We start from the raw sequence: 12,410 nt of genomic DNA, 5'->3' as shown, positions 1-12,410 counted from the left end.
AAGCTGTAATTAGTGTTATGAACCAGATAAAATGGTAAACAATTAATATTTTTTTGAGTTTCAAAAAAATAAATAAATGAAATCATATAATTATTGTCCTTGTCTATATCAAAGTAGCACATATAGCTTTATGTTTAAAAGTTTCATTTTCCTGATAAAGTTATGAAAGAAGACCAGCACATAGACAAGAGTATCTCACTGCCTAAAAGAAACAACATTTATATTATATTTGATTGGGCAGCCGCACCCACTTGAATAATTCAAGCACAATTCCCAAACATGAAAGCTACGAGTAACCCAAAGGTTAAGGGCATTAGCTCCTCTATGGATTATGACCTGTAAAGTTTAATATCTAATGGTGTATTTGGCAACTTCTTGCCCACCCACTAAGACCCATCTGATTTATCCACTAAGTTAACTCGATTCTTGATATCCTTAACCTATAAATTATGTGGTCGACTACAGATGGAATATAGACACTGATTTGTATTAGCGTTTGTGGCAATAAAAATATGATTATTTTTATTAAGGCTACAAAATGGCCTTATTTAAATCTCATCCACGTAAATTTATTATTTATTTCGTTCAACTTTTAAATTTTAGTTGAATCAAATTTACTCTTAATTACAATATTAACTTTCCTTGTTCACAAGGGAATCGTTAATTTTGATATTTTCGTGCCTCAATGCTAAAAAAATTGAAAAATATTTTGTAAGGAAATATTTTTTACGAAATAAATAGCAACTTGATTTCAGAACATTTTCGCACTCAAATATATGGTAGTGTGTTGAATTATAATTGTGTTTGCAAGAATAAAAAAGTAATTTAGTATACAGAATATTTCACATATGTAAACTTTGAGAAGAGTTATTATATGCACTCTTATCTCTGCTTTATAGAAAACCTATTTTATGATTTAATAAAGTAATTTTACCAATACGCCAAAGTCACCCTTGCTGTGTTGGCAAGAATACGTGGTTCAATTAGCAAAAAGAGAGCAGTACCTTTTACAGTTAGAATCCAACAAGTGAGAGATGTAATAAATTCATTATAACCTTAACCTAAATAAGCAGCCATCGTTATGTATTTGAAAATCCTATTGCTTTTACCCATGCACGTCTGTTCTAACAACGTATAAAAACAATGCCAATTTTGATAGGCTTCACGGTATCCATCACACTGCTTCAAATTAATCACTTTCAGACCTGCAGTGGACAAGGATCCATCCATTCGTGCATAATATAATATCTCCTCAGTGGTGACCTACCCAATCAGAAATATTACAATTGGAAATGCATTAGTCAGCTAGAAGCCAACAGAATATCTCTTAGTCCTATGCAAGCCTTAAATTTCCATTCTCATTGCAGTTTCCAAATAAAAATACCATTAGAAGCGACTCACTAAATTGCCTGAACTATCCAACTGAGGTTGGGCAAGATAAGAGTGTGAAGATGAAGTTGGTGAATTTCAGGTTTCAAGTGATGGCAGCACTTCTGTGCTTCTGTTACATGTATGTGAATGTGATAGCAGAAGTGAAGAACCTGCAATCCAAGAGGACTTACATAATTCGCATGGACAAATCTAATATGCCAGCGAGTTTTGATGATCACCTCCAGTGGTATGATTCATCTTTAAAATCAGTATCAGAATCTGCTGGTATGCTTTACACTTACAACAATGTAATCCATGGGTTTTCCACAAGACTCACGCCTGAAGAAGCTGAATCACTTGAAAAACAGCAAGGAATTCTCTCTGTCCTGCCTGAAATGGTATACGAGCTGCATACTACTCGAACCCCAGAGTTCCTTGGGTTAGGTAAAAGTGATGCTGTCCTCCCTGAATTTGACTTGGTTAGTGAGGTAGTTGTTGGAGTTCTAGACACCGGTGTCTGGCCAGAATTAAAAAGCTTCGATGACAAAGGTCTTGGACCCACTCCAAGTACCTGGAAAGGCGAGTGTGAGACGGGCAAGAACTTTAATTCATCAAGCTGTAACCGGAAATTAATTGGAGCAAGGTTTTTCTCACAAGGGTATGAAGCAGCATTTGGACCTATTGATGAAACAATGGAATCAAAGTCCCCAAGAGACGATGATGGCCATGGAACTCACACTTCAACTACAGCAGCTGGATCAGCTGTTTCAGGAGCTAGCCTATTCGGTTATGCTACTGGGAAAGCACGTGGGATGGCTACACAAGCGCGAGTAGCAGCTTACAAAGTGTGTTGGCTTGGTGGGTGTTTTGGCTCTGATATAATTGCTGCAATGGACAAGGCTGTCGAAGATGGTGTGAATGTCATTTCCATGTCTATTGGGGGAGGACTCTTTGATTACTATAGAGATACTGTTGCCATTGGAGCTTTCACAGCAACAGCACATGGAATTCTGGTATCATGTTCAGCAGGAAATGATGGACCAAGTCAGGGCAGCTTGTCCAATGTTGCCCCTTGGATAACCACTGTAGGTGCTGGAACACTGGACCGAGATTTTCCAGCCTATGTAACCCTTGGAAATGGGAAGAACTACTCAGGCGCATCACTTTATCATGGAAATGCATTATCTGATTCATTGATGCCATTGGTTTATGCAGGTAATGTGAGTAATTCGACAAGTGGTTTTCTCTGTATGTCAGGAACTTTGATTCCTGCAAAAGTTTCTGGGAAAATTGTGATATGTGATCGAGGGGGGAACAGTCGGGTGGAAAAGGGTGTGGAAGTGAAACATGCTGGTGGCTTAGGGATGATTTTAGCAAACACAGAGTTGTATGGGGAAGAGCTAATAGCAGATTCACATATTCTGGCAACAGCTGCCATGGGCCAAAGCAGCGCAGCTGCCATCAAGAATTATGCCTTCTCTGATCCTAAGCCAGTTGCCACAATTGCTTCTGGACGCACACGTCTAGGAGTTGAGCCTTCACCAGTGGTAGCCGCATTCAGTTCTAGAGGTCCAAATCCAGTCACCCCAGAGGTACTCAAACCAGACGTGATAGCTCCAGGACTCAATATATTAGCTGGATGGACTGGTGCAGCTGGTCCAACTGGGCTAGAAGACGACTCCAGGCGGGTGACCTTCAATATCATTTCTGGTACATCGATGTCTTGTCCGCACGTTAGTGGGTTAGCTGCGCTCCTCAAGGCTGCTCACTCTGATTGGAGCCCAGGAGCCATTAGGTCCGCCCTCATGACCACAGCCTACACAAAATACAAAAATGGGAAAACCATACTAGATGTCTCTACTGGGCAACCATCAACGCCATTGGATTATGGTGCTGGATATGTAAATCCAGTTGCAGCCCTTGATCCTGGCCTTGTCTATGATACCACTGTTGAGGACTACCTAGGCTTCCTCTGTGCATTAAACTATAGTTCATCACAGATTAAGCTTGCCACAAACAGAGACTTCACCTGCGACCCAAGCAAGAAATACAGTCTGGGTGATCTCAATTACCCATCTCTCTGTTCCTCTCCAAACTGCTTCAGGGAAAGGAGGTGGTGCCGGAGTAACAAGCATTGTAAAATACACCAGGACTTTGACTAATGTCGCGCCTCCAGCAACGTATAAGGTTTCAATATCTTCTGAAACTCCATCAGTGAATATCTTGGTCGAGCCGCAATCACTTAATTTCAGTGAACAATATGAGAAAAAGAGTTACACGGTGACATTCACTGCTACTTCCATGCCATCTGGTACCACCAGCTTCGCTCACCTGGAATGGTCAAGTAGGAAACATGTTGTCGGGAGTCCAATAGCCTTCAGCTGGACATAAACAAAATCTTGAAAAATCGGATGAATGAAATATTATTTTACAGGACATCAAGCGCCTGAATTTGTGTGATGAAAGTCTTTTGCCTTCCCTTCCAATGTTCCAACAACTAAGCCAGCAATAGCCAGTTGTTGTGTTTGTAATGTCACTCTCAGATGATCATGGGTCAAGGAAAAATAACCGTGCAGAAGACCAAGAAATGAATTGTACGTGAACTTAAAATGGATTTCTAGTCATATCTCATGCTTCTTAAATCTTGTATGTACCCTTCATCCTTCAGTCCTACATTTTTTCAGTCTTTCATGACCTGGAATCACCATCTAAACAATTCAAAAGGATTCTAGCTGTTGAACAATCCTTACCATTTATTTGATTTGTCATGACTAAGTTACTTCACAGGGATCCGATTTCACTAAACATGTTTACTCCTGTGTCGCAGATGAGAGAATGGCGAATGTTTTTGTTAATTATGGTCATTTGATTTTAATATTCCTATGCTAAAGTAAGATCTTGATGCTTGGATAGTTAATTGTCTAAGGTAATGTTGAATCTTCGAAAGCACTATCAATGAGGAATGGAATCTTGATGCTATTAGCTGCTAATTGGCTTGTTCGCAGCTATTGTTAAATTCTACTTGTTTATAACCCAGTTTTAGTAACTAGTGCAATTGAATGCAAAAGTTGTTCCCCAACAATGGAAGTTCAGTCATAATTCCATACTTACACGGATTGAATTTGTTTTCTTTTCTTTCATTTATGCTCTCTTTCAATGATATTGTATCCTCGTATCTAAAGAAGAACGGCATTTGACAGACTTTCTACCATATATATTGCTCTATTGGTCGTTGGTGAAGCGAAATTTAATTTCACGCGACAAAAATTCAATCAAGAAAGCCAATATGCTCATACTCACGTACTCGTTTGGTGGTGAGCCTAATGGCTGCTTTGATAATAGTGGCCACACGGCCAATACCTGATGTACGCTGACAGAACTATGCAAGAACATTAAGCCATGCATATAGTGTGAAAAAGAATGATGATCTCATTTGTTTCAGTAGGGTAAAATTAGCAACTGTGTCCTTTTTCTAGTTGACATGAGACTTGAAACATAGAACCTATGGCTTAACTCTAAGCATGCTTGTGGAACTCTCTTGCAGGTTTCTAACTTTCATCATATTTAGCCCTCTCCAAATTTAATGTCAGCAAAATCGAACACAACTCGTGTAATATTAGTAAACTCATAGCAAAAACAATTAATGTATCTATTATCTAGCTAATACATTTGTCTTTGTATGGTGGGCTAAAATTCATTCTCGACCCAATCATAGCAAGTTTCAATACCACCATAAGCTCAAATTAATAACATCCAATGCAGTAAACAACCCAACAAGCTCTTTAACAATGATGGATAATAGAAGTTTCAAAGATACTGAATCACCAACTATAATTCAAATATTCAATAGCCCTAACTAAAAGAGGAGAAAAGTGACAGCTTAATAAGATTATCATTCAGAATCTTGTACAGACTGACAAACGGGGAGGTAATACGTATCAAGCTGCCAATACTTTTGTCTCACACCTTCCCAAACTTCTTTCTCCAAACAATCCTTAACAGGCAAGGGAATTAACTGTGTGTGGTAGCCCAAATTTTCTAGTTCTAGAGAAACTAAATTACAGTAAACAACATGGAAAAATGCATTACCTCCACAAAGTCCATTGAAGAATGAGTATATTCCTCCAGGCTTCAATAACTCAGGAAGGCGTTGGTGGAACCCTCTCAGATCCTCATAATACTCTCCATATGTGTCAAAGAAAATACCTGCACAGATTAAGCCAATATTTGGATCAGTTATTCTATAAGCAGATTGCTGCACTAGCATGCTGGAGAGCACATATTACTAGACGACTCTCATTTTTCATTCTAGAAAACAAAAGATAAGCCAAATAAAATTTTCAGAAAACACTTACATAGGAAAGACAAGCATCCAAAAAACACTTGTATAATGATTATAAGATAAAAGTAATACCAGGAATTGGAAGCTCAAGTCACAAGATAACTCTCATTTTTCATTCCAGAAAACAAAAGTGAAGGCCAATAACATTTCAAGACAACATTTTATAGAAGGGCAATTGTCAAAGAAAACACTTATCCGACTGTTTGTTCATTTTTCATTTGAGAAAACAAAGAAAAGGCCAATAACATTTCAAGACAACACTTTATAGAAGGGCAATTATCCAAGAAAACACTTATCCATTGACAGTTGAAAACTCAAATTGTAATATATTAATTACCTCATTGCCAGATATGAGTCTAATTGTAGCATCCTTTCAAGGACACAACATATGACATTACATGTATATGAAAAAAATATAAAAAAAATGTTCATATAGGGATTTGACAGTGTGTGACTTCCCATTAATTGTGCACTTCTTTAGGCATTGCATGGGATTTTTTCTGGGTGATGGAAAAGAAGTCAATAAAGGTAAAGGGACTGGAATGAGATGTAAAAGAAGGATGACTAATCTTACTTTGTTTGGGAGATATAAAAGAAAATAGAGGGTAATGGATATAAAAGTACTTGAAAACTTTATGATAAACCCTTTGACCACAAATTTGGGGTTAAGAAAAAAGGGCATTTGGAGCTAAATGTAAATATTTAACCACCATTAATTTTCCATTAAACCATAAAATAAACTCCTAAACAAGGTAAGGAGACTAATGTCCATTTACATTCCATTCAATATTTTAATCCCCTCTAGCCTACTTCCATTCATAGTGTTAAAAAAAATTTGGAAACTAATTACCTCAGTGTTTCTTGTAGCCTATGCTTCTCAAATAATGCACACAGAAAGAGACTTGTTTATTAAAAAAAAAAAAAAAAAGCATGCATTTCCTTCCATAAATCGCATACCCCTTGTTTGGAATGTAGAATCTTATAAAAATTCAATTGATTTTTTTTTTGTTCCATTCTCATGTTTGGAATGAAAGAATTTAATTTTTTTATGAGAATTCAATTAAACTCTTTTCTTACAAATGATACATTTCAAATGAAACCATAAGGTTCCAAGGTGCTTCATACAAACAAAACTCAGACACAAGATGCACTTTAGCGAAGGAAATCTTTTGAACTTATAAGATTCATATTGAAACATGCTTGGAGTAAATTCCAATACAAATGTATGCATAGTTAAAAAGCAGAAAATCTTGAATTACCATCATAAGTTTCAAGCTGAGAAAGAACATCTTGCCACCGGCCAAAAATTATCTTTACATTATCTTTCTTGCCCCAACCAGCGCCAAGCATCCTTTCATAGACCTCTGGATGCGCCTCTACGATTGTGTGAGTAGTTGGATTGTATTGTTGAATAGCTGTATCCACAAGGCCCATTCCAAACCCAATGTTTAGTATGTGGCCACCTCCTGAGCAAACAGCCTTGGCATGTGCCTCCATTAGTGGTTTCTCCCAGGCCATCATTACAGCTTTGCTATCAGAGTCCATCAGCTTATCCTCGCTGAAAGTAACCCTATCTTCCAAGTAATCCCCATTAGCATGGCCATTATCATTCTCCTTCCTTGCAATGGTTCCTAAGATCAACTCAGATTGAATTCCTGCATGATTACAGGGATTTAGTAATTATAACAAGACAGAAAACCCATTTAGAATCAATTTTCCAAGTCATGAAACTCATTTGATGAGTTAACTATTGAATTGATTCTTTAGAAAGATAGAACAAAGTGTAGAAGCCACATGAACGCTAGAATTCAGTTCAATTGTGGCAATTCTCAAATTACTAACGAATTCAATTTATTTATTAAAAAAAAAAATTGGCATTTCAGAAAAATGAAATCAGTTGTGAAATGATAGGATTTTTCAATAAATTCCTGGATTCCAATTCCATAACCAAATCGACCATACTAGAATTGAATTGAATCGAATTGAATTAATTGACACGGAACAAAATGATTGAAGCGTACCAGCATTGAGGAGAATTTCGAAGGCCTCCTGGTGACCTTCCTCCATGGCTAAATCGCCAGCGGAGATATTAGAAGGAGAGAGTGCGTTCCAGGGGGCACCGGCTTCCAGAAGCGCCTTGACGACGGCGGCGTGGCCGAGCTTGGCCGCGTGCATGAGCGGAGTGAAGCCGTCGTTGCCAAAGTAGGAAATGTCGGCTCCGGAGTTTATGAGAGCTGTCACCTTTTCTATGTCACCGTTCCTTGACGCCTCGCAAAGGAGTTCGCACTCGTCCATGACTGCACTTCAGCTGGATTGACACAGTGAAACCCTGCCTGCTCTGCACTGTCCAGCGTAAACAAATTGGAAAAGTGGATTTGCAGCTGTTATTTGCTGGCCACTTAATTTTAATTTTTTATTTAAAATATATTTTTTAATTTATAAATTAAATTAAGAATAAGTAATAATTATTAGATAAAATTATTTAAATTAATTTTTAAATAATTTACATATTTAATTAAAAAGTGCTTAAAATTTAATTTATTAAAATAAATTGTGATTATTAAAATGAAAATAGTAATTATATTTTAAAAAATTATTAAGATTATATAATATTTTATTAGTTAAAATATAATTTTAAAATAAATAAAAAAATTATAAGTAAGTGTAATTTATTTATGATTTGTAATTTATTTTAAATAATTTTTTAATTTATAAATTAAATTAAATATTAATTTATTTATAATTTTTTATTTATAAATTGATTGAATCAATTTATAAGTGAAATCAAACAACATCCTAACCTTATTTGTAATGAATCAATTTCACAAAAATTTCACAAAATTTATTTCTAAATAAAACTGTGTTTGGAAGAAAAAAAAATAGTCATAGTGAATTATTTATTATTTTTATTTTATAAATATTTTATTTTTATTTTTTTATTATTAGAATCATATTATAAAATTTTGTTTTGATAAAAATTTTAATTAATTATAATTTCAAGTGTTGATAAATGAATAAGTTATTAATAAATTATTTTCAGATTAACTAACATAATCATATGTAATATAATAATAAACAAAGTAAAAAAAAATGTCATGCAAAAAAATGTCATGCCATTGACTTTTTAAAATATCATTATTAGGATTCTAAGACTTTAAAAATAAGAAATGCTTTTAAAATTAAAATTTTAAATTTTATGAGTAATTTTTTATTAAATACTTATATATATATATATAATTAAAAAATAGTTTATCATTTTTAATCTAAGTAAAAATTTAATTAGAAGTAATTCATTTTTATAAATATATAACATGATAATTGTAAGCTTAAGGAATTTAAAATTTTTAAAAGATTAGGATATGTCACATGGCAATTTTTTAAATAATCTCATTAAGTTATATGACACATTTTTATAAAGCCATTTCTAAGGCTATATGTACAAATTTTAAAATAAGTTGATTAATAGATTTTTTTCATTATTTTTTAGTTGACATATAGTAATAAAAGGATAAATAAAGTAAAAAAAAAATACATATATCACGTAGCAATTTTTAAAGTATCATTATTAAAATTTTTAAAATTTAAATATAAGAAATGTTTATAAAATATATGTTTTAATTTTATAAAAAATTTTCTAGTGAATAATTATATATATATATATATTAATATAATTTTTAAAAAAAATAATTTACCATTTTTCTAAATCTAACTGAAAAATTATCTAAAAAAATATTGTTTTTTAAATATATATAATCAATATAATGAACATAATTTTACAATGCTTGAGATTGTAACCTTAAGAATTTTAAACTTTTTAAAAGATATAGTAAAAAATATTTAGATAATTATTATCTTTTTATGGGATAATATTTTAGTAGTTGATAAAAAAGGAGGCTTTGCCACATGATGATTTTTAAGTCTTCTTATTAATATAAGTGGCACATTATGTTGAAGTCATTTTGGAAGTCACACACACAAACACACACACACACATATATATATATATATGGATTTTAATTATATGATTTGAATTTCGTAGAATTGAATATAATTATCCCAAATTTCATTAAAATAGGTGAAATTTCCAAATGAATTCCATAAAAATTTTTATGACAAAACTACCTATACTTTCACTTTTTATTTCTTTTCCCTAACAAAACCCATTTTTTCGCCTTCATCTTTTCGCCTTCATCTATCATGTTAATAGATATTATTTTAAGGGTAATAATATATAAAATATGACTATATTGTGTATCTTAATAAAAATAAATAAATACAAGGTTATTATGTTAAGCAAAATAAATATAATTATGAATTTATTATTAATTTTATGAGATTATACATTGAGGATATTTTAGGGAAAAAACATAAATAAATCTTCTATTCTGCGTTTGTTCCAAATATCATTTTGTGGAATTCAATTTAAATACAAGTTTTAAGTTGCAGCATACCAAACATGAAGGTGTCCATTGAGTTTTTTTTTTTTTTTTTTTTTTCTCTCTTTTCTTAGTGAGAGTGTGTCTTCCTTCTCCCTAGCAGTTTCTTGTCCCGCATTTGGTGATTCAATAACCCTCCTCTACCTTCTGGGCAGGAGAAGGTCCCTCACCCAATTGAAGAGTGGATCCACCCTCAACCCCTTTGGTTGGCTATGAATATTTTGGTTTGGAGTCTTGTCGATCGACTAGATCTAAGCACCATAGGGAGGGTATTGGGGCAGACTGCAAAACTATTTTCAGTTTTTGTTTTAGAGGATCTCCCATTGGTTGGCATCTACAACAGTGATGGTTCCGCGTGGTGGTCGTCTTCATCTCTGTCAAGGGCTAAATGAGAATGAGATGTCCATCTACCAAGCCTTATACGGAATTAGTCTGACACTAATTCCTAGCCTTGGGTTGTCTTGAGCTTTGTTGTATCGATCGTCTATTCCCTCTCCCTCTAAGGAGAAAGGAGTTGTGGTGGTTTTCGACAGGGGTGCATGTCTTACCCTTATTGCTAATGAGTTTTCGTGTGTGCATTATTCTTGTTTTCTCATACAGCTCCACCATGGAAGATGCAATTGGTGTGCTAAGGAAGATGAAGTTTAGGAAGGTTGCAATTTCAGGTTGTAACCCATTTTCTGCTAGGGCTCTGTTTAGGTCCTATCTTGGGTTTGGGTATGAGTTGTGGCAAAGTTTCTTGTAGGCTTTAAGGCCTTGTCACTATTGATCATATAATGAAATATTCCATTTTCACATTAAAAAAAATACCAAACATAAAAATTCATTTGCAAATGAATTCAACTTGAAATTCATTTAAATTCTAGCATGCAAAATAGGGCGTTAATTTACTATTTTTTTTATAGAAAATGAAAAAAAATATTTTATAGAAAATGAAATTCATATTATATTTTTGCATAAATAACACTAACCACTCATATAAAAAATAATATAATGAATTTGGAAGATCCAATAGTGTTGACATAGCATGTAGATTGGACGACAAGTGGGCTGCACGCTCCACTTTTCGACTCATGATATTTTTATAAGTCCCATCAAAATGACCTCCAAATTTAAATATCCTATTGAAGGAAGGATATGCACTTCGTAGAGTACTCTTTTAAAAAAGAACAAAATATCTACCAACAAGGATAGATCTCAGGATTTATTCACCCAAAATCTATCAACAATAGTAGATTTGAAAAGATATGCCTAAAATATGTTTCAAACGGACATAAATTTGAAAACTATTAGAAAAAGACACAAAAGAAAAGAAAAAGGAGGGGTTGCCACCAGTGAAAATATTTATTGATGACCACCCAAAGAGGAGAACAAAAGGAGAAAAAAGAAAATATGAGAAAAATGGAGGAGAAGAAACTTCAATTTACTTGTTGTTATTGAATATTAAAAACATAAAAATTAATCATTTGTAATAGGAGAAAATATACTTACGTATTTTGTATTTTCACACTTTTAACATTTAAGGCCTACACTTTTTTGTTACAATTGAGTGGGGTTGTGCAAACGATCGATCTGACAAAACTGAAAACTAAAATTTAAGAAAAATTGAGACCGAACCGAATCGATGATATAGTAATAATCGAACCATACCAAACTAACAAATATCAGTTGGGTTTAAAGCAAACCAAAATTAGCAAAATGATTATCAACATTCATTCAATTGAGAAATCCAAATGCAATATAAAGGCAAAAAATAAAGTCGATTTATACAAACAGAGGCAAAAGAAGTCGATTTATGCCCCCTTCCCAAATCTCAATACTAGATGCCAAAGAACTGCATGAATCAAGCAGAAATCCATAATCAAACAACAACCTATAATCATTAACATATTCAATTTTCAATCAATTTATATATTCAACAATAAAATCTCATATAAATTTAACAACCCAAATTCAAATTTAATAACCCATATGAGAAATACAGAAATCTTCAAAAAAACTACACACCTATGATTAAGGACTTGTACTTTCGCGTCTTTTGTACTTTGGTGACAAAATGGCTAATATGCACTAATGTGGCAAAAAAGTTTAATGTTGTACTAAGATTATCTAGTGCCAGCATCATGCTAATAATTTTAATGTCATTATTTATTTTCTCACCTACGTGCAAAAGACTCCAAAGTAAATATAATGAACTGCCAAAAAAAAAAAGTTCAAACCCTGAATGCTAAAACTATAAAAGTACATGTGTTATTTTTGTG

At 33.5% G+C, this 12,410-nt stretch overlaps 1 protein-coding gene and 1 pseudogene across 1 annotated transcript; one reads left to right on the top strand and one right to left on the bottom strand.

Annotated features, from left to right (window-relative positions):
• Nucleotides 1–1,152: 1,152 nt before the first annotated feature.
• On the top strand, nt 1,153–4,511 carry LOC110671977 (subtilisin-like protease SBT1.7; annotated as a pseudogene).
• A 617-nt stretch (nt 4,512–5,128) lies between these two features.
• LOC110671978 (protein arginine N-methyltransferase 2) lies at nt 5,129–8,100 on the bottom strand. Its single transcript, XM_021834616.2, has 3 exons — nt 7,735–8,100; nt 6,973–7,368; nt 5,129–5,577 (listed from the first exon to the last, which is right to left on the bottom strand). The coding sequence occupies exons 1-3, from the start codon at nt 8,006–8,008 to the stop codon at nt 5,264–5,266; spliced, it is 984 nt and encodes a 327-aa protein (XP_021690308.2). The 5' UTR covers nt 8,009–8,100; the 3' UTR covers nt 5,129–5,263.
• Nucleotides 8,101–12,410: the final 4,310 nt, after the last annotated feature.

The sequence above is a fragment of the Hevea brasiliensis genome, chromosome 2 (genome assembly GCF_030052815.1).
Source record: "Hevea brasiliensis isolate MT/VB/25A 57/8 chromosome 2, ASM3005281v1, whole genome shotgun sequence".
In the NCBI taxonomy this organism is placed as follows: domain Eukaryota; kingdom Viridiplantae; phylum Streptophyta; class Magnoliopsida; order Malpighiales; family Euphorbiaceae; genus Hevea; species Hevea brasiliensis.
Note: the sequence above shows the minus strand (reverse complement) of the source record. Positions and strands in the feature narration are given on the sequence as shown.

Coding starts and splice junctions, on each gene's coding strand:
- LOC110671978 (XM_021834616.2), bottom strand. CDS start 8,008: ATGGACGAGTGCGAACTCCTTTGCGAGGCGTCAAGGAACGGTGACATA. Junction 7,369..7,734: donor CGAAATTCTCCTCAATGCTG/GTACGCTTCAAT, acceptor GTAATCATGCAG/GAATTCAATCTGAGTTGATC. Junction 5,578..6,972: donor TCAGCTTGAAACTTATGATG/GTAATTCAAGAT, acceptor TAATCTGTGCAG/GTATTTTCTTTGACACATAT.